Source organism: Tasmannia lanceolata, unplaced genomic scaffold, assembly GCF_043159265.1.
Source record: "Tasmannia lanceolata isolate RefF3 unplaced genomic scaffold, GAP_Taslan_0.1 ptg000002l, whole genome shotgun sequence".
Lineage (NCBI taxonomy): Eukaryota > Viridiplantae > Streptophyta > Magnoliopsida > Canellales > Winteraceae > Tasmannia > Tasmannia lanceolata.
The window spans coordinates 51817684-51839604 of NW_027518679.1; the positions used below are offsets into that span (position 1 = coordinate 51817684).

Sequence of the window (21921 nt, forward strand, 5' to 3'; positions counted from 1 at the left end):
TTTGCACTCGCCCTTTTCTAAAAAATTTAACTGTGTAAAAAGTAATCAGACCTACTAAGACACTCCGATAGATGGTCCAGTTTGAAATGGATCATGACCAAGATGCAGGAAGTATGATCCGAAGAAAACTCCGAATCTGATCCAACCAATAAGAGATTTGAATGGATCGTGACAAAGACATAGGCGGATCCGTTGACACCTTGTGGTGTCAGTGGATTATGGATCCAAGGTGTCAATGTATCCACTTTAGATCAAATCTACCTATGTCCCACTCAGATTTCTTATTGGTTGGAACCTTTTTGGAGTACGTTTCGGATCTTACCTTTTGAGTTTGGGTCAGGTTCCATTTTGAATCAAACCGTCCATGAAGTGTCCTATGTCCTGCTTAAATTGTCCTCAGTTAGGGTAGGTTTAGGGAGGTGTAGAGAGAGAAGAGAGAAGAGGGAGGAAACCAAAGATAAGAAGAAGAGAATGTCATTAAAACTTTATGAGAAATTATATAGTGGCCGACCGTGAAGTCCCGTCAAGGTGGCACGTCAAACGTACCACCCTTGATATTTAATCCAACTGCAGCATCTTAAAAAGTGGGCTGCTTTTGGATCAAATATCAAGGGTGGTACCGTTTTGACGGTCGGACACAGATAAAAACTCAAACTTTATAGTGGGAAAATGGAATTTTTGTTAGTGGCGAGTAGGGGTTTTTAATGTTACAAAATACCCTAATAAATAGACATAAATGAATGAAAAAGAAAAAGAAAGAAGACCACCTGGGTCAATTGATGGCCCTACTCAAAATCAAGCGTTCAAATTACCCGCCCTTTTCTAGAAGGCCCTGTTCATTTTAGATTTTGTCAACCGATTGTGGGTCCAAAACTGATTATTGGAGTCAAAATCACGTTTAGTTTTGAGTCCAGTAATCAGTTTTGGACTCGCAATCGGTTTTCAAAATCTAAAAGGAGGCTTCTAGAGCGATGCAAATGTGATGGGGCTAGATTCTAATGGGGTTGTTTCAGCCTTTCATGAAAGGCTAATTGAAGGCTGTGTCAGCCAACCCTCTGTACAAACGCGCAGTAACTAGTATCAGTGAGCTGGTCTCTGCAAGGATCACAAGCTAAATTTGTGCGAGCATCATCAATCAGAGCACAGTTCATCACCTTATCTTATGTCTTGCAGACAATAAGGATATGAATGATGACACTATGCTTCAAAGTTTGATTGATATCGATGTTCTAGGGTACTATTTTTTGTGGGAAAGAAAGTAAATGGAAAAGTCTAGAAGGTTAAATGGTAGGGAATAATACCATAAACAGAACTTTCTCACATAGTTAAGAAAGTCTTATAGTTTAGTGTTTTTTTTTCCAGGTAGAAAGTCTCATACTTTACAGACAAAATGATTGAGACTGAGGTTAGGCTTTGTACAAGTTGTCCTTGAACTGAATTTTCCCTCTCTCTAAATTTGGAGGAATGTTCTTTGAAGGAAAATTTTGCAAGTTGAAGATGCAGAAGGGATCAATGGAAGACAGACAAATGCTCCATTATTTTAGTGTGCACATTTTTGTCTTTATTTTCTTAAGTTGACGTGTTTAAAATTTCAGAGGAAAAATAAACTAAACTTCATCATAACTGGATTTACCTGGAGTTGTTTCACAGTATCATTTTCATCAAATACAGAGTTCAACTTAAAGCTGGTATAATGTCGACAGGGAGACACAAATGATACAAACATCTTTCCACCCAACAGAAAACAATCTTACAAATGGGCTGAAAAATAGTCCCATTGACTAGTGATAAGTACACTCCCAAAGCAATACTTTTCTTCCACTTCAATTTTTCCACGCCATGCGATCATCAGATTGCACTTCCAATTCTATCACTTCCTCCCTTATCTGAAAGTCAATGTTCACCTCTGTGCTGAATTTATCGAAAAAAGGCTAACAGTAGATGGGAAATTCCCACAGATGCCAAAAAAAAAAGAAAAATAATAATAAATAAATAAATAAAATCCCACAGATGCATCAGTCAATCAAGGCATGATAGTACTTACTGAGCTGGTTAGTTCCACTAGCTGGTTGATTTGCCTCACAAGCTCTTCCTGTTTTGAGAGAATTGTTTGCAAAATCTGTGAGATACATCCAAGGGATCAGTTAGTTTATCACCCACTATATCCCCAGAAGGATGAACTATAAACAACTTCATAACCCACCATCTTCGTGTCTTTGAGTCCGTCTTCCATTGCTAGAATTTTCTGCGTCAAAAAATCATTAACATATTTTGTTTGTGAAGGCTGCTCTGTAACCTCCTGCTCTCTTGTGTGCATTTTGCAGGTATCAGACATATGGGCATCATCCTGCATTAAATTGTTTCAACCTGGTGTCCTGCTTTAGGTTCTGAAAAATTGCTCTCATGAGCCCAAAAATCATACAATAAAGAAAATGGCAAACACATATCTTAAATATGTATGGTAGCATTTTGGAGTTACAAACTGTAAGGATCAAGAAATTTTGCAAAATAAGCTAACCACAGTAAGATCACTTCCAAGTTAAAGCAGAAGTATGTAAATCTCCATGGTTTTAAAGAAAAGGTGATAAGGACATTAACCTTTTCAAAAGTGATGGGTAGCTCGGCAATTTCTAAAATGTCATGACTTCGCATAGTTTGTTCAAACTAAGGGATAGCTGAGTACTACTGTGATCCAGCCCTGAGAGTTTCTATTTTAGAATAGTTTCTATTTTGGACCACTTGCTATTTTTGGCATGTTTCTATTTTGGTAGGTTTTTATCATAGATGTGGTTGATGTCTACGTCAGCTAGGGACAACACTTCACCTTTGATTCATCACTCTTTTACCTATAAACCATGACATGGCCCACTAGCTCACCACTTAAGATAATCTCAGCCTTAGTATAAAAGGCTTTGGAGAGCCCTAGAGGAGGAATTTTCCCTCCCTCCCTCCCTCCCTCTCTCTCTCTCTCTCTCTCTCTCTCTCTCTCTCTCTCTCTCTCTGTTGAATCCCAGAATTGTAGGGATCCCAATAATCAACTTTTGACGCTGACTTGGTTTAGATTTGGTTTATCTAATTTTGTTATTAGCTATTTGTTAAGAGTCCTACTGTATTAGGGTAATTCCTGAGTTACTGTTGAGTTGTTATTGGAGTCCTATTGTGTTAGGTAGGATTCTAATCAATAAATGTGACGTCTGAAATGAGAAGAAAAACAGAGATTTATTCAACTTGTGTATTCAGACAAAAGGCATGGCTCTCCTTAATGAGCCTTTTTAACAGATTATTTTCTTCTTCTTAGCTTTCATCTTGCAGGTACCTATCAGCTGGTATCAGAGCTATTTGATCTGGGCATGACAAAAAGGAGTCAACCCAAGAACAAATCAGCCATGGAAGAAAGAGTGGAGAAATTGGAAGAGACCGTTAACAATCTGGCAGAGATGTTTTCCAAGTTTATGGAAAGTCAACCAGAAATATGTTGAGGATGAGGTTTCTTGTGGCAACGCTACCTCTTCCAACATGGAATTAGGAGGAAATGACGCTTCAAAGTCTGGAACAATGGGAGGATCTGTCCAAACAAGGTTCACGAGACTTGAGTTTCCTCGCTTTGATGGTTTAGAAGATCCTATGGGATGGGTATATCGCACAGAACAATTTTTTCCCTTCCATCAAACTGCAGAAGACATGAAGGTACATCTTTCATCATTCCATCTGAAGATCGGAGCACCACAATGGTACGAGAAAGTTCACAAAAATATGGAGTGGAAGGACTTGAAGATAGCCTTATGTGTTTGATTTGAGCCTACTGAGTTTGAAGATTTCGACTCGGCCCTTAGTAAGCTACAACAGACAAATACGATTAGAGAATATCAGAAGTAGTTCGAAAATTTGTCAAATATGGTGGAAGGATGGACTGAGAAGGCCCTGATTAGGACTTTTGTGGGAGGCCATAAGGATGAGTTGGCGGGAGAAGTTCAATTCTTCCGTCCGAAGACATTGAATGAGGCTATTGGGTTGGCGTGGATGATGGAAGAGAAAATCCAGCATGGCCAGATACTTCAAAGTTCAAAAGGGTACAATGATTATGCATGAGTACCTAACATCAGATCCGAAGGGTCCTCGAAGGCTTATAATAGGTGAGATGAAGGAGAGGCGTTCTAAAGGGTTCTGCTACAATTGTGACAAGCGTTTTGTTCTCGGCCACAAGTGCAAATTCCCCCAATTTTTGTTGATTGAAGTTCTTTACGGTGGTAAGGAAGAAGAAGACGAATGAGTGCGTCCGCCTTGAGGACAAGGCAATTTTCATGGGGAAGGGAGTGTAGAATCCCTGAATTGTAGGGATCTCAATAATCAACTTTTGATGCTGACTTGGTTTAGATTTAGTTTATCTAGTTTTGATATTAGGTATTTGTTAAGAGTCCTAGTGTATTAGGGTAATTCCTGAGTTGTTATTGGAGTCCTATTGTGTTAGGATTCTAATCAATAAATGTTAAACATCTGAAATGAGAAGAAAAGCAGAGATTTATTCAACTTGTGTATTCACTAAGAAGGCATGGCTCTCCTTAACGAGCCTTCTTAACGGATTATTTTCTTCTTCTTAGCTTTCATCTTGCACGTACCTATCACTTTTTAATACACAATCATGGGTAGAAGAACACTAAAAAAAAAGACAAAATCCCAATTCCAGGACGAAACCTCTGTTTATTTGCATTGAGAAAAAATTACACACCGTACACAGCAACCTCTCCCTCCTTGTATACTTCCTCCCCTGACTATACCTACTAACTGAATCTTGCTGATTGAACTAACAGAATCAACATCTAACTGAACCCTGGCAACTAATCTTGCCAAATAACTACTTGCTCTTGCTGATTGTTCTAACAGAATTACAGATACAACTAATTTGCTGACTGTTTGAACAATTTACACACGTTACACAGCAACCTCTCGCCTCCTTGTATTCTTCCTCCCCTGACTCTACCTACTAACTGAATCTTTCTGACTGGACTAACAGAATTAACAGCTAACTGAACCTTTCCAACTAACAACTATTTGCTGATTGTTCTAACAAAATTACAGAAACAACTAATTTACTGACTGTTCTAACATATTAACAAAATTATAGATCTTGCCAACAGACACGTATCACTTTTTCTTTCTCCATCCCTTTCTTTTACCTATCTCTTTTCCCTTGTTGTCCTACGCATTCCAAGCCGAGCCCCCCTCCCCTCCTGCTCTTTCTCTTTCCCTCACCCTCACTTCTCCTTTCCCCTTGTTATCGGTCTGCATCCCTGCCTTATACAGCAGCCAACAGCCACCTCCCTTCTCCCTTAAACCCCTCGGCCGCCAACCTTGCTGGTTGCAGCCATGTGTGCTTTTTCCCTCCTTGCCCTTCTCTGATTTATCTCCTTCCCATCTTTGGATAGCACTGCTAGCTGCTGTCCCAGGATTTTCTTGTTGTCTTTTCACCTCTTTGCAGTCCACTGTACCTCCTCCTATTATTTTGCTACCCCTGCAGTCCTCACACCCTTTTCCATCACATTCTCCGCCATTTTACACGATGCCAGTGGCCGGTATCGAGGCTAATGCTATCTCTCTTCCTCTTGGGCCTCCTACCCAACGGGATTCAAGGTTGAGGCAAGCACGATCGATTGAGATCACTCCTATTTTCTTTCTTGCTGCCTTATTGACTTTTTCAATTAATGTCTTTCCATAGATCAGCCCTCCATTTTACACATACCCCTTTTATTGCAATTACCCTGCCATAACTTGATGTATTTGGGTCCTTGTAATGTTTACCTTGCACTATTTCAGATTGTAGATATGATTTACAACATTGAAGCCCTTATTTATATATCTGGTTTTATTTGATGTGAGTGCATTGTTGCATGTTTAATGGTTTGGGCAGAATTGGTTTATCTGATGAATTAACTTTAAGGCTAACATAAGTGTGAAAACCCTAGTTGTGATTTGAGTCAAGTCCAAAATAAGGCAAGATATCAAAATTGAGGAGATATCACTAGGTCGTACACGGTGTAAATGATGAAATTTTTTTGTGTTAATTCTGCAATTAATGAATCGTGTGAAACAAACAATTACTCCAAAAGCTTAAATCATTGGAGAAGGCGTTATTTATTCTTTTATACTTTAACACTCCCCCTCACATGTGGCCCATCTTTCTAGGGTTGGCCTACACGTGGCACATGTGGTCCCTCTTTTGGGTTTGGCCATTGCAAGTGGATCTTTGCTATCCGGGAGGTTTTAACTCAGGACCTTCAGCTCTGGACCTCCGGTACCATGTGAAACAACCAATTACTCCTAAGGCTTAATCCGTTGGAGAAGGCATTATTTATTCTTTTATGCTTTAACAAATCGTAACAAAAAGGATTTGGTTGCAACAGTAATATTAGGATTGTCACATGTAATCATGAGCAAGGTGCTGTATGAGTTACTTTACATGCTTCACATAGGAATGCTTTTTTTCTTTTGTAATCAACTCAATTGTCAACAACCAGTTACAACTAAATAATTTCCAACTTTCAGCATCTAATATTTATTTAAAGCGCCAAAGAAACAAACTACAAGAATCGTGTACATTAATATAATAATTTTATAAAATGATATTTTACTAGGTAGGTAGTATTACTATTAACAACTGATTTACAAGAATTTTCAATCTGATATAAACTACGATCTCCAGAAGAAATAGTAAAAACCCGTTTTCTATACATATAATTCAATATGCTAAGGCAGATTACCATCAACTGTTAGAGAAATGATAAATATAAGACAAAATCCACGTTTGTGCATCACTTTTGGCATGAATATCTTTCCAAAGAAGAAAAATGATGGTTCAAGGGTATATTTACAATATTAGGTTCTAATGCTCCTTGAAAATCCATATTATTGCTTCACAACTGAAATCTCATTCTCTATCAAAAACTTCAGATGAAAAAAATAATAATAATAATAATAATACCATCCATCGCATAAATATTCAATCTAATTTATGTTGTGATCAAAAGCTGGCAGACAATAGCTAAACACAAAACTAGGAAGAATTAAGGATGCTTACATTATGAAGAACCAAAGCTTCTTCCAAACCTATGTTACCAGTTGCTTCATTACCGAAGTTCTGTTCTTTATCAGAAATTGTCTGCGGAAAAAAAAGTTGGTGTCAGGAATGTCAAAAATAAGAAAAGTAAAAAAAAATAATTGACAATAGTTAAGAAGAAACAGCATGATGAAATTACCTGTAAAATGTCCACAACTTCTGGATTATTCCAAGGACCTTTGTCTTTCAAAAGGCAACCTCCACATTCAGAACATACGCAATTTCCACCTAAAAAGGTTGGCAAATTACTGTCGAAGCAAATAAAATGCATTCATTAGAGGCAAGAGAGAGAGAGAGAGAGAAGACGAAATTTGAGAGGCTGTATTTACAATGGACAAGGATAACGCTCCTGGGCCTGACAGGTTTATGATGGCATTTTATCAAGAATCTTGAGACATAGTAAAAGAAGAAAATATTAAGGAACTCCAGCGTAGCATTAATAAGAGGCAGGCAGCTACACTCTTTTCTCTAATTCCTAATATGATTGGTGCAGCTCAAATCAAGGACTTTAGGACCATCAATCTGGTAAGTAATTTATACAAATTTTCAGCCAAGGTTCTATGCATTAGATTGAGACTTGAGAGTATTAAATAGGTCATTTTTCAGCTTCAGGGAGCTTTCATGGAAGGTAGAAAGATTTTGGACAAAATATCAATTGCAAATGAGTGCACAGATTCTAGAATGAGAGGGCTCAAAGGGAGTATTATAGAGATCGAAACGGAAAAAGCTTATGACAATTTAGATAGGGATTTCATACACTATACATGCTTGATACGATGGGTTTTGGAGAGAGATGGGAGAAATAGATGATGGAAAGCATTTCATCTCCCATGTTCTCATCTCAGAGAATGGAATGGCAATAGGTGTCTTTAAGATTTGTAGAGTAAGGTAAGGGACCACATTTCCCCATTCTTGTTTATGATTGTGTGGAAAGCCCATAGCAGAATGATGTTGAGCGAGTATTTTATGGAGGCTAAAAGTGTTGAGGAACTCATGGAAATTTTTGGATGAAGGGTGGATAATCTTACTATACCGATTTGGCATTGCCTCTTGGCATTGGGCTTCCTTTGAAAATATTGACCCTATTCTGCCCGAGGCTTCGATAATCCAGGGATAGCCATCCTTGGAGGAGTTGATCGTTGTAAGCAGATATTTGTTTGAAGACTCGTGTCAGAGAAGGATGGGGTCATATCGGTATCACGCAATTATCAAAAGAAGGAAGGCAACAGGGTTCGGCAATACTTCCCCATTTTAGGGCTGTTGAGGGCATGCAAGGAGGTCGGAGAGGGAAGGGAGGGAATACTGAAATCTCAGGACACGGCTACAATTTCACTATCCTTGCTGCCCTCCTTGCATGACTGGATAAACCGGCAGTGAAGGTGGGAGTAAAAATAGATTATTTCTATGAGAAAATTGGTCTTCTCACCTCCTTAATGGCACGGCTTTCTTCCGTCCATACCTGACCAGAGATACCAACGATGAAGGTCCCGACATGACTATCTCTCAATTTGAGAATTCTCGTGTTGAACAGGCTATTATGGGTGTCCCATAATGGAGAAAAAGCTAGCCTAATTGAAGAAAAACAACCTTTTGGGTAGTAGAAATAATTCTTATTAAGGCATTTATCTAATATGCCTCCTTATTTCATGTTACTTGTTAATGTATCAATGGAAGTGCAGAAGACAATTGAGAAGCCACAACAGGACTTCTTGGGGGAGTTGGGGGCAAAGTTTAAAACATCTTAGTAGGTGGAGGAAGTGTGTGCAAACTAAAGCAGCTCGGAGGTGAAAGATATTTGCCTTAGGAATAATGCTCTTCTTTGTAAGAAGTTGAAGCACTTCGGAGAAGAGAGGGAAGCGGTACGAAGGAAACCCTTTTTTTTTGGTTCGCAAGCTAGGATTGAACCTCCAACCTCAAATGTTGAAGAACGAATCCTTACCAATTGAGCTAGACGTCAACCCCAGAGGAAACAATTTATGTAAAAATGGGGAGGAATTGGGTCAGTCTAGATGATTGAAAGCATCTAGATAGAAGTCAAGGGTCGGAAGCAAGGTGGTCCAATATGTTGGTCAAGTCAAAGTTTGTACCAAGGGTTAGGCATAAAGTTGGAAGGGGGGAGGGTTATAGACATGGGGAGGGTTCTCTCTACCATGATTTCTTGTGTCTCTATAGGTTAGTAAGAGTCTGGGGTCAGTTTGGCAGCTTGTTGTGAGAGGTTGGGGTGGATAGCCTAGTTTTGGATTTTAGGCATAGTTTGGAAGATGGAGAGTTCGATTCTCTAAGGCCTTGTCTGGCAACCATGAAAAGTTTTTCATGATAAATTAGTTTCTCCAAGCGGTGAGAGTGGAGTAGTGTGGGTGGGAGAAGCAGAGACTTTAGAGGACACGGATGAGTAGAAGCTGAAGTGCCTAAAAAATCAGGAAAAAGTCGATCATATTTTAGGCAGATTTTTTCTTTCTTGGTTTTTCAGGCTTTTATCACCCTCTCCTTGCTCAGTTCCGGTCATATATATCCCTCTCCCAGCCTCCCTCACCATTGGATAAGCTAATATTGTGGAGAAAAAAATCATGGGAGCCAAACGTGCCCTAAGTGTTAGCAGTCTTAAAGAGGCTTTTGTATCTAGTGTTTAAGAGGATAGGAGGGTACAGGCTAGTGGCTCAAAATTCCCCTTTAAGCCTTCCTTCAACTTGATGCCAATGGGAGACAATGGTCATTCGTTATGGAGCATCATACTTTGAGGAAAGTCTTCTTCAGAGAAGATTGTTGTCAACATTAATATGGTGAATTTCTCCTGAGGCTCAGTGAGGGATGAGTTTTGGGGTATTTTAACTACTAGCCAGTATAGGAAGTGAAGTGAAATCAATTTTGGTTGGAAGCCCAAAGAGAAGAGGGTTTTACATAGGAGACCATTACCTATGGGTACAATCAAGCTGAACTCCCAGGGCTGCTCATTGGGTAATCTAGGGGTGACTGATATTGATGAAACTTCCATAAATTATAAGTGAGAGGTTGTGTGTGTGTATTCTAGATCAACTGAGAGAGCTCGGGTTTAGGGAGATTGGCTCATTGGGTGAACACAATTTTGAGATAGTAATAAAGCGTTAGATCTTAATATTTCTAGAGGCCAAGGGTATCTCTGACATATTAGCCAAGGAAGGTGATCATAGGATTGCTTTAGATCACTGCACCCCTCTAATTTTGGTTTCTTTTCTTCATAATTCTTGTCATCATTCAAAAGGAACAAGAAATTATGAAACGTGTATTGAACATATGCATCACAGATGGTACCTTGGGTCAATAACTTCAACCAGCTTACTTTGAAACTTGCTTCCCAGTATCTGAAAATGTACTATTGGCAGTTAAGCTAAGAAACTTAAAATAGTTCTGTTAGGAATAAGAAAACAAGATCTCCTCTATTATCATACTACGGTACTACCCTCCACAACAAGAGAAGAACGTGAAAGGAAAGAACATTACCTGAATCTTTCCTACGGTCCGTGCATCCAGAAAAGCCTTTAGCGCTTGCCACAACACCCTAAACCCAGATCCAGCATTGACAATAAATAGTTGATGTAGAGTCTGTGAGAATATCAGTGACCAATAAACATAGATGAATGATATTTTATGAGACATAAGAATGTTCAATTCAAAATGAGAATAATAACTGGTTTAAAAGAGAAACTGTTGGATAATGATAAGTCAAAGATACCATGGTTTTGAGAATGTAATCACGTAGTTGGGAACAATTGAACATTTAACATTATGATAGAACAACACAATAATGAATCAATATGAACAGAATATTAGAAAATATGAAAACAAATATGATCACGCTCTTGGATTGGTTTGAGACTACCAAGACTCGTTCAACTAATATACTAACACAACCAAGAATTAATAAACACAAAAAACACATATTACCAATTAAAAGTGTAGTAAAATCCAACCCCCATGTTTGCTAGATCATCATACATCAAGTTGGCTTCCTCATAAACTACTGACTTGGGTGGTGATTGCCAAGATCAATCGTCAATGCTCAAACATTCACCAAGGTCATGGGTGTGTCTTTGGTTGAGTTTAGTTTTTCACTTGTTTCCATCAATATATTGAAATCAGCAAGGTATAATGCTCAAACACTCATGGTTTAAAAACATATAATACATAGGGACATGTGTTGTCGCACATGTTTGATAATTCAGCACATGACAAATTCCACATGTAATTCATATAAAAATTTACAACACAGACACTACATTTCACATGCAATTCATATAAACATAATTATGTAATATATATTAGTATAATATACCACTAATACACTTTCGGTCATTTCGTGTCGGTTTTAGTGGAAATTTAAAACCATGAAATATATCAGCTACCAACTCTGTGCAAATAAATATGCACATCAACATGTCTTGAATTGATGGACCATTCCTTGGCAGGCCATCACAATTCACAAGTTAGTGACTTTTGGTGTATGGACAGAGGTCAGTGTCCATTGGTAATCATTAGGGTATGTTTCCCTTCAGTGTATCAGCATTCCTATGTCGTCATAAGTCAAGTAAAGTATGATGATGGCAGAGTAAGTTGAGATGGAAAGGAGCGTAACAACATGTCTACATTTTTAGACACCGGAGGGTGACTTTTGTCTCACAAGTCTCAGCGAAGGGAGAGCTTCATTTGATGAAAGTGGCCTCAATTGAAGTGGGGAATTTGAGGAGTGGTTATGGATCAAGACCAAGGTTTTAAATTTCGGTTTCGGTTGCCACAGAAACAAAAAAGGTTTCGGTTTTGATTGAAATTTTGGTAGAAATCCTGTAAAATCACATAAACATATAGAAACATATACAAATGATAGAATTTTAACATAAAACTTTAGGAAATGGTAAAATAAGCACAAATACACACTTAGAAACCATCACTTGAGCAAGAAAGTCATGCATAATAGTTTAACAACAAACAACCAGAGGCATGTGTTGTTGTGCATGCCTGATAATTTAGTACATAGCACATTTCACATGTAAAGGGCGACCCGGTGCACAAGGCTGCCGCCATTGCGGTGTCTAAGGAGCACATTTCACATGTAATTCATATAAATAATTATGCATAATACATAACACATGCAGGTCATATAAATATAATTACATAACATACACTGATAGAGTATACCACTACTACACTTATGGTTTTGGTTTCTGTATGTATTTCGATGCGGATGGAAATGACAATATTTCTGTCATTTTGTGTCATTATCGGTGGAAATTTATAACCATGATCAAGACAGCCAAAACACATAAAAACAATAAATAAGCATTATCTTTATCTTATGCAGATAATTTTTTTTAAAAGCACTATCTTCTACAGATACTGCCATGGAAAGAAAGCCTCCTGTTACCAAATATTCAACATACCTCGGGGTAGTAGTTGCTATCAATCTTTTGAATTTCTACAAACAAATCTCTAGCAGGCTTTGAGAAGTTATTTTTGCTCTACAAAAAGGAGAAGAAATTTTGTTAAATAACATAGAATGTATTGTTCAAAATATGAACTGATAAAAGGGAAATCTAATGACAACATAAATGGATTAGTGATAGAAAGTTCTATGGTAGATGGGACCAACAATTGAAATAAATTTGTTGCTGACTAATTCTTAGAAACGAGCGAAGATATTGGAAACACCAGAGTGGAATGGCATAGCACGACTGCTGGAAAAGATTAATTGGTAGATTCACAATATCCTAATGGTTGAAATTGCAATTACTTCCCAGTGGTGACGCTATTATTTTAGATTGGTAAGTTGAACCACACTAACCACTCACTTATTTCAGGATGAATGTCATATCATATCAAAATTACCTTAATAAATTATAGTAAGTCAGTAACATCTACTTGCAAAGAACATTGACATTGAGGTCTTTGTAGCATTTTCATTATTTCTACTATTATATCTTGGGTTCCATTTTCTAAATTTGATGTTTCTTACAGTAAATTTGAAATTAGAGATAAATAACATACAAAAAAACCAACGTCAAAATGATGCTATACCATCACTATATCATTCTAGAGCCTGATATAGGAGTCTAATGCCCCTTTCCCTCTTCTCAGGAAAGGAAACCATAATTACAGACACTATATGGAAGTTATTGCAATATAGTCCCTTGTTTTGATATTGGATGCTCCTTATTTTAAATTTAACTGATTGGCCTTTGATAGCTCGTTGGCAATTCTACTGACCAATGAGAAAAGTGTAAAATAAAGAACCGCGTCAAGTATTGTTTAACAAATTGTTTATCAATGACCAAAACAAGGGAGTGCAGAGTCATCTCCCATCTTATACCTTGGTTTCAGTACAGTTAAGAAATACATAACTAAAAAACAGCTCTTAAGGATAACTGAAATCAACATTTGAGAGTCTGGTTGCCAGAAAGCTAAAATGCAAACATGAAATCTCTTAAGAGCAGTCAGCAAACTGGGACCCCCACGCCTCTATTGCATAAATTAAACACAATAAATCCATAACGTTTTTTTATGATAAAAGGTTTTGTGGCATGGAAAAATAGACCCAAATACTCACCACTCCTGTCACATCCAGGATAGCTGTGGTGGTTGCTACATGCCTCTTAGCTGCGAGTGAGCATGCAGGATATCGCATGTTTAGTGTTTTCTCTTGTTCATAAATGTGGTATTTCACGTAACGGTCAATTGTAGTTACTTTCATAAGGGCATTAAGATCGATTAGCCCTATTCTTTCAATGTATAGAGGTCTACCATATCTATCAACTCCGTGAAATCCATGTGGATAGTATTTCTTAACCTCTTCATACTCCTCGATTTTAAAATCCTGCAAGGCAGCATTACCCAAATAAATTCAAAAGCAATACAAAAAAAGTGTGGTAGAAAATGCAGAAGTTAATTATCTAATTGAGAATTTATTTGGAAATCGCACAATATTGTTAAGAGAACAATGTCATGATAATTAGAAGATGAATTGCTATTGTGGGACAAGAATAGCATAGATTTACTATCTTTGTAAGTAGAATACATAATACATTGGAAAAACACACACACACACACACACACGCACTTTAGCAGCTAAAATCCATGACTATAATGGCATCACTAGCACACATCTCACTAATTGAAACTAGGGCTTCACAACAAAACCGCTCAAACCGATAAACCGAACCGAACCGGGCCATTCGGTTCGGTTCGGTTCGGTTTTTATATCTACTGGTTCGGTCACGGTTACTATTTTCACAAAACCGATCCAATCGGTTCGGTTCACGGTTCAAAAAATATTACTCCGCAAAACTGAACCGAACCGGCAATTGATATGAAAACCGAACCGAACCGGTTCAGATATCCCTTTTTAGTATTTTTTGCCGTTCAACTTCAAACTTCAAACGGTTCGTCCATTATCCCCAAAATCAAACGGTCCAAAGTTGTCCATTATCCCCAAAATCAAACGGTTCGTCCAATATTAATCCATTATGTCTTTTTCTATTTATGACTGCCCATTACTTACAGGTAAAATACAGATAAACCGTGAACCGAACCAAACCGAACCGGTCAAAACCAGTTCGGTTTGGTTCGGTTCAACTGGCAATCGGTTCTGTTACAGTTTGGAAAAAATCCAAACCGATGGGATCGGTTCGGTTTAAGAAATTCCCTTAAACCGAATCGGACCGAACCATGTGCAGCCCTAATTGAAACAAGAAAATAATTTCAATTCAAATAAAGGAGAGGGATTAATTGAATGCAACAGTTAAACTTTCAACGAAGTAATAAATTCCTTTGTCGTGCAAAAACTTGTTTGTAACTCTAGCATCTATAAAATAATTAATAATGAAAACAGTATACCATTTGTACATGATAAAAAAGAATCATTAATCTATAAAGAAATTCACCACTGCCATGTCTCTTTTAATCCAGTAAGTATAATGGACTTTGGAAATGGGGTCTAACCCCTAACCTTTAGCTACTTCTGGGGCAAAGAAATCCCTGGTCTTACGAAAAACAGCGGAAAAGAAACCGGCAAATTTGCCCGTAGAAAACATTGATGGGTTGAGTCGGTCACCTCGGATACACGTATGAACCTGAAACTGAAGGATTGGTTTGCAGGGACGCTGCGACCGAAGGCTTAGCTGCTTGCCCCGGACTACACGACCTGGCCGGTAACAATGAGTGGTGTGGTGGCAGGTCAGCGTTAGGGAGATAGCCTTGAACTGGAACTCCGCTTGTTCACACAAATAGGTGAGCTAACTTGGAACTATTTAAACACTACCAAGAGGGTCCCTAACCCAGTAAGTATAATGGACTTTGGAATAACCAGTGATTCAAAACGCAGCCGAAAAAATCCTAGTCGACTCGGCACGACAGGGTCGAGTACTCGGTTGATGCGGATGAGTACTCATTTGATGCGGTCATAACTCGGAAGAGTGAGTTTTTATTGACTTTGTGGGGAAAACGCGGAACGCGACGGCAAGACGCAGAACACGGCCAAGGGAAAAGGGAGTCGACTTGGAGGAGTCCATGATGATGCAGGGGAATTTTAAAACTAACAACTCTCAAGTTAGCTAAGAAGTAACTCATCAATGAGGCGAACAGTTGATTAAAGCTACCTTGATAGGTTACAGGAAAGTGCATCTTTCTTTCAACTTGTACGATGCAAGTTTTAAGCTGACTCATGGGTCAAAACTTTTTTACAACCATAATCTATATAAGATAAATAATACATCTATAAATATGAAATATATATTTATACAATATAAATAAGCTTTACTAAACATTATATAGCTAGCTAAAGTTAGTAATATTATTGTTTTTTGTATTCGTGGATTCCTAAGGTAAGTTTTGTCATTTCACTACATTTAAGTAGTTTAAAACTTAAATAGATTTCGACCTATTGGGATTAATCTCAATGATATTTTTAGAGCATTCTTTCTACTTCTTTTACTTCTTCCTATATCTCTACTTCTCTTTTCCTTTCTTAATGGTATCAAAACCAAGGATCAAGTATGCAGACAGAATCTGATTTAAGCAAATCAAAAATAGGGAAAGGTTGTCTTCTTCATTTTTTTTTTTAAAGGTAACGAAATATTATTAAAGAAAAGAAAGAGGGGACAAGATATTATTAAAGGTTGTCTTATTAAAGAACCTTGAAGATATTATTAAAGGTTGTCTTCTTCATATTTTCCAAAGCCAAGGATCAAGTAAAGTGACAGAATCCTATCTAATCAAAAGGGAAATCTTGTTTTTTTTTTTATATATCTTCAAGGTTCGTATTTCATCTTTCACATATTTCTTTTTCTTCTTTTCTCAGTCCCCATTGTCTTTGCTCTTCCTTTTCACAAATCTCCATTCTATATCTTTATTTTTTCCCCCTTAATATTCTCTACTTTTCTTCTTATGTCATTAGCATCAAAACTGCAAACCACTTTATCTCTTAGGACTAAAGTGAGCATGTCCAATGGGCCCACGACAAAATTTTGTAATCAGGAAAAATTACTAAATAAAGGATTAATCTAGGTATGTTAATTATTTACCAAGCGTAGAGAAAAATACTGCATTTTTGCTATCTCACCACTATAGAACAAATATGCTAAGCCATGCCACACTATAATTAAAGATTCTTATACCTAACCAAGAGACAATAGTATTGATTGTAAGTAATCCACTTCACCCAGGATGACATACGCACGCACGCACGCAAGAAGATAAGCAGCACCAAATCAAGCATGGAAACACATCCACACAGTCACCACCATTTATATGCATACATGCATACTTATATGTACACACATGTATTAAATATAGAAAACACAGGTATGTATCCACCATTGCTAAAGTCACCTCTGAAAAGTCTAATTTGACATTTCTCTTTATCAACCGAGTCCTTTATCCTAGAGACAGCATCCTCTAATCTCAACTAGAGATTAGATAGATGACATAGTGGAGCACTAGATTCCAAAGGAGGTTCACCTCTCCAAAGTTGACTTGTGACCATTAATGATTAGAAACAATCAATAATGCTCAAGGATCACATAGAGAGCAACAATTTTGCTTTTGGCAATGTGAAAGTGCAAATTATAAACAAAAGCTCTATAATTACTACTTGTACAACTGATTCTACAAAATAGAGCACTTTTTTCTATAACAATGGGTATTATTGTGTCGAATCCAATAATTATGACAGACCAGGCGGTTAACTATCATTATTCAGCTAGATCTTTATCAATAATTAAATTATTCAACTAGTTGGTTTACCTCCTCCCATCAACGTCTTCACGGATCAATTTCTCCATTTTTAACATATAACAGAGAAGATGATCATCCAAGCACTAGACTCACATTATGAAAAAAAATGGCAAAGTGTTTTAGTTGAACACTTATTATGATTTTCTGGACCTCCATATCATAATCCATGGTTGACATAATGAAGAATCATCAAGCATGTTGCACTACAGAATACTGAAAATATTTCAATCGCCTTGAATTCCAATGCATTATGAGAAACAAAACTTTCCGGGCAAAAATCTAGGGTAGAGGTTGGTTTGGGATTCACCTTACCGTAACAATTCTATCAATACCAATGTCATTACGCCACTTCAGCATCTTTAAGTACATATCTTTCGCTTTTGGCATGTCAAAGCTCCTCATTCTCAGGAAACTGTTGAAATACAGTAAAAATTATTAATTCATAAAATGGCTATAGCACTCATTTCTTTTGAGGACTTAAATCACAGGTGCAGAAAAACCGAGAAATACCTTCTTGACAAGGATCAGCCAAGATGTGCAACAAAACACAAAAGAACGATGCAAAGAAATACAATCACAAGAGAAACACAAGATTTACGTGGTTCGGCACTGCCTACGTCCACGGGGGAAGATTTTCCACTATTTCGGTCTAGGGTACAAACTCTCTTCTGCTTGGCCAAGAAAGCACAAAGAAAAAACCTAATACCGTAACCCTAACATGTGGCTTATATATCAATGCCACTACATGGAGAAATTTACCGAAATATCCTTTAGTGAAGAATCCAAAAATTAAAATTTTCTAGGAGGGCGTGCTGCCCCCGGCACCCCCAATGAGCTAACTACATAGCTCAACCCGCATGTGCGTCTCGCACATTAGTCCGTCAAGGTCCTGTATAATGCCAGAATACAAGACATCTGCACAACAATAGGACTTGCAAAAACAACCTCCATTACTATACCATATATAATTATAGACAGCACATCTCACAAATTCTTTCCCGTCATGATACATTATAGAAACCCATTACTTAGAAACTAGAAGAACCACTATTCTGTTTCCCATACGAAGAGCCTAGTCATTTTCTACAAACAGTAAGAGAATGAACTTACCGTAAAAGGGTATGATAATCATCATGTTTCTCGGGAAGTTGGCCATTGGATAGAAGCAATTCACGGAATGACTGCACCATCTGTTCATCGTCTGGATTGTGTGAGCTTTCATAAATCATTTGAAGTGTCTTACTTCTTCCGATTCTCTTCAATGACTCCCTAAACATCATCATGGACTTAAGGCTTATCTTCGATAAAGATAATTGTTTCTTTTCTGCTTGAGGAAGATGCCAGCATTCTTCAAGAGGTTGGTTGCGTGAACTGCTCCTTCCTTTTTTCTTGGGAAGGTCATGACTTTTTAAAGATTGCCCCTCAGCTCCAAAAATGGGTCCGGATACACCCACTAAATCATTAGAACTTCCTTTTGATGAAGACATAGGATATCTTGAGTTCGAGCTGTAGAAATTAAGAGAACGGTTTCTTTCGTTAGAGAATCTAGTATAAACACTTCCACCCAATAATCTACAACAGCAAGCATCAATTAATAACTGTTGGGAGTTCCACGCAAAAGCAATGGTCCCACATGGGAAAAGTAAAAGAGATGTGGATGGGATTATAAGGACTTGGGAAACCTCCCCTTAACGAAAATCTTTTGAGGGTTAGTTCTACCCAGGTCCCAACAAGTGGTATCCGAGCCTGGGCATTGTAACTCCGGTGTGCCCTCGAGGACGGAAAAAATCCCTCGAGGAAGATCGCCAAGTCCCCGTATTGCTCCTGCATGGTGGGGGAGATTGTTTGGGAGTTCCACGCGAAAGCAATGATCCCACATAGGAAACGTAAAAGAGATGTGGATGGGCTTCTAAGGACGTGGTCACCCTCCCCTTAACGGCTAGCTTTTAAGTGTGAGTTCTACCTGGCTCCCAACAATAACAAAAAGAAAAAAAAAAAAACATCCAAATTCACAGAAAATTTCAATGGAAAAGGAACCCGGTTTAGAACAGGTAAAGAAATTCAGATTGCTAGCAGTATCTTCGACCCAATATTCTACAACAGCAAGGATCATTCAATAACTGTTGAAGTATAAATGATAAAATAATACCAACTCTAACAGCTTAAGCTTTTGGATTAATTGGTTGTTTCACATGGTATCAAAGCTATTGCCTTACAACAGGTCCTGGGTTTAAAACCCAACTCCTTGATATTAAAAAGCTTAAGCCATTGGAGTAACTGGTGGTTTCATATGGTATCTGTCAAGCAACCATTTACTCCAAAAGCTTAAGCCGTTGGAGATGGCGTTGTTTAATCTTTTATACTTTAACACTTTCCCTCACATGTGGCCCCTCTTTTGGGTTTGGCAATTACATGTGGATTTTTAATATCAAGGAGTTTTGAACCCATGATCTTTTGCTCTGATACCATGTGAAACAACCAATTACTCCAAAAGCTTAAGCCGTTGGAGATGGCATTATTTAATCTTTTATATTTTAATAGTATCTATTGCCTCATGCCAGGTCGTGGACTTCTGGGTTCTAAACCCAACAACTCCTTGATATTAAAAAGCTTAAGCTATTGGAGTAACGGGTTGTTTCACGTGGTATAAGAGCTATTGCCTCACTGCAGGTCCTGGGTTCTAAACCCAACAACTCCTTGATATTAAAAATCCACTTGTACGGCCAACCCAAAAAAGAGGGGCCACATGATAAGGGGGGAGTGTTTAAGTATAAATTATTAAATAATACCAACTCTAACTGGTTGTTTCACAATAACAAAAAAGAAAAGAAACCCACATCCAAATTCACAGTGAACTTCAATGCAAAAAGAACCCACTTTAGAAAAGGTAAAGAAACTTTGTTACGTGACTAAGTGGGTCCCACCATGGCTGAAATAAATCTGTTTAGACATTTGTTATCTAGTTATTTAGTTTAGGTAGGAGTCTTAGAGATAAGGGTTATCTAGATAAGAGTTTTCTAGTAATAACAAGTATTCAGCCTTTATTAAATCAATGAAGAAACTTGTTCCAGAAAGTGTGTTTTGAGCACCAGGGAGGACTGACCCTTCCCTCGAGCTGGGTCAAGAGGCTGATCTTCCCTCTAAGAAGATCAAATCCATTGAGATTCGGGTTCGTACACACATTTCTAGCAGTATCTTCCACCCAATATTCTACAACAGCAAGAATCAATTAATAACAAAAAGTTAAAAAAAAAAGCCCACATCATGGATCAATTAATAAGAAAAAAAAAAAGCCACATCCAAATTCACAGTAAACTTCAATGAAAGAAGAACCCAGGTTAGAACACGTAAAGAAAATCACATTTCAAGCAGTATCTTCACCCCAACATTCTACAACAGCAAGGATCAATTACTAACAAAAAGAAGAAAAAAAAACCCACATCCAAATTCACAGAAATCTTCAATGCAAGAGGAACCCACTTTAGAACAGGTAAAGAAAATCACATTGCTAGCAGCATCTTTTGAAATAGAAGAAAGAATATACAGGCATACAGAAGAAGGCAATTTCAGAAAAAATAAAAAAAATAAAGGAAAATGTGGATGTAAATACACTAAACCAGACAAGAAAAAAACCCAAAAGAATCGAGAAGAGATTGTACCGTTGATAGAGGTGGGAGATAAGGGTGGGAACTGAAAGATAGAGGAATTGGTGAAGAATACGTGTAAAAATGATATGGGTAACACTTTCCCTTCTTTGTTGGTCATCTTCGAATTCGAATTCGTTTCTTCTAGGATGAAGGAACCGCCAAAAGCGACCCTCTCACTTTCCATTTTCTCTACAAATCAAGTAATTAGCAGGAGATAAACTAATGTCTACTTCCTCTTGTCAGAGGTGTTCAATCTCAGCTTAACTATTTAAAAATGTTCACAAAAAAGGACAATGGTAAATTCGCCCCCTTTTTAACTTGGGACAACCCCCCTCTATTGTTAGCAAAAAAAGGGGGTGAATATAACACTTCCCTTGTAAAGAAAATGACGAAAAAGCCTACTATTTAATATCCACACTACGTTGTTTCGATAATGGCACTCTAATCTTTTATTTTACCCTTTCTCTATTTGCTTTTGGGGTGCATTTGAGAAATCAGGAAATTCAAAATGGAGATGAGAGTGACGTGTCTAAAAATCAGGAAACATTAAATCGGAAACTATTGCCTCATGTGATGAGAATCGGCAAAAAAAAAAAAAAAAAAAAGAAACATCAGATTTTGAGTAGAGATTTTTGCTTCCTGATTTTTAGCCCCTTCTCACCACTTCGAGAGGCTTTGTTTCCTTGATACTCTCTCAAACTTAAGGGCATGTTTGGCAACCATAAATTTTTTTTCATGGCATAATACTTAGTCAAGTGATGTGGGGGCAATAAGGTGCGAGGAGACTCAGGAGAGGCCTGAGAGGACATGTGTGAGGAGAGGGTTAGAAGCGGCTAAAAAACAGAGATGAAATAAATTGTATTTTGTTTTTTTGGCTACTGATGTTGGCACAAGTCATAATAATTG

At 37.7% G+C, this 21921-nt stretch overlaps 1 protein-coding gene across 6 annotated transcripts; it reads right to left on the reverse strand.

Moving 5' to 3' along the window:
- Window positions 1-1613: 1613 nt before the first annotated feature.
- On the reverse strand, window positions 1614-21289 carry LOC143877850 (Sec14p-like phosphatidylinositol transfer family protein). 6 transcript variants are annotated; one of them, XM_077380118.1, is made up of 12 exons: window positions 21028-21283; window positions 18479-18874; window positions 17681-17780; window positions 13686-13952; window positions 12523-12600; window positions 10589-10690; window positions 10400-10449; window positions 7251-7359; window positions 7073-7153; window positions 2204-2347; window positions 2045-2119; window positions 1614-1931 (listed from the first exon to the last, which is right to left on the reverse strand). In XM_077380118.1, exons 2-12 carry the CDS (start codon window positions 18853-18855, stop codon window positions 1824-1826), a joined length of 1491 nt encoding a protein of 496 aa, XP_077236233.1. In that variant the 5' UTR covers window positions 18856-18874; window positions 21028-21283; the 3' UTR covers window positions 1614-1823. The 6 variants fall into 6 exon arrangements, with proteins under 6 accessions (XP_077236233.1, XP_077236251.1, XP_077236243.1 ...); XM_077380136.1 differs by having other exon boundaries at window positions 1614-1886; window positions 21028-21276; XM_077380128.1 differs by lacking the exon at window positions 21028-21283 and adding an exon at window positions 20472-20598.
- Between the last annotated feature and the right edge of the window lie 632 nt (window positions 21290-21921).

Excerpts from the sequence above, each read along its gene's own strand:
- LOC143877850 (XM_077380118.1), bottom strand. The coding sequence starts at position 18,855 with ATGTCTTCATCAAAAGGAAGTTCTAATGATTTAGTGGGTGTATCCGGA. Across the intron at positions 12,601-13,685 it reads TCCTGGATGTGACAGGAGTG|AGCAAAAATAACTTCTCAAA; the intron begins GTGAGTATTTGG and ends TCCTTTTTGTAG. Across the intron at positions 10,691-12,522 it reads ATAGCAACTACTACCCCGAG|ACTCTACATCAACTATTTAT; the intron begins GTATGTTGAATA and ends ATATTCTCACAG.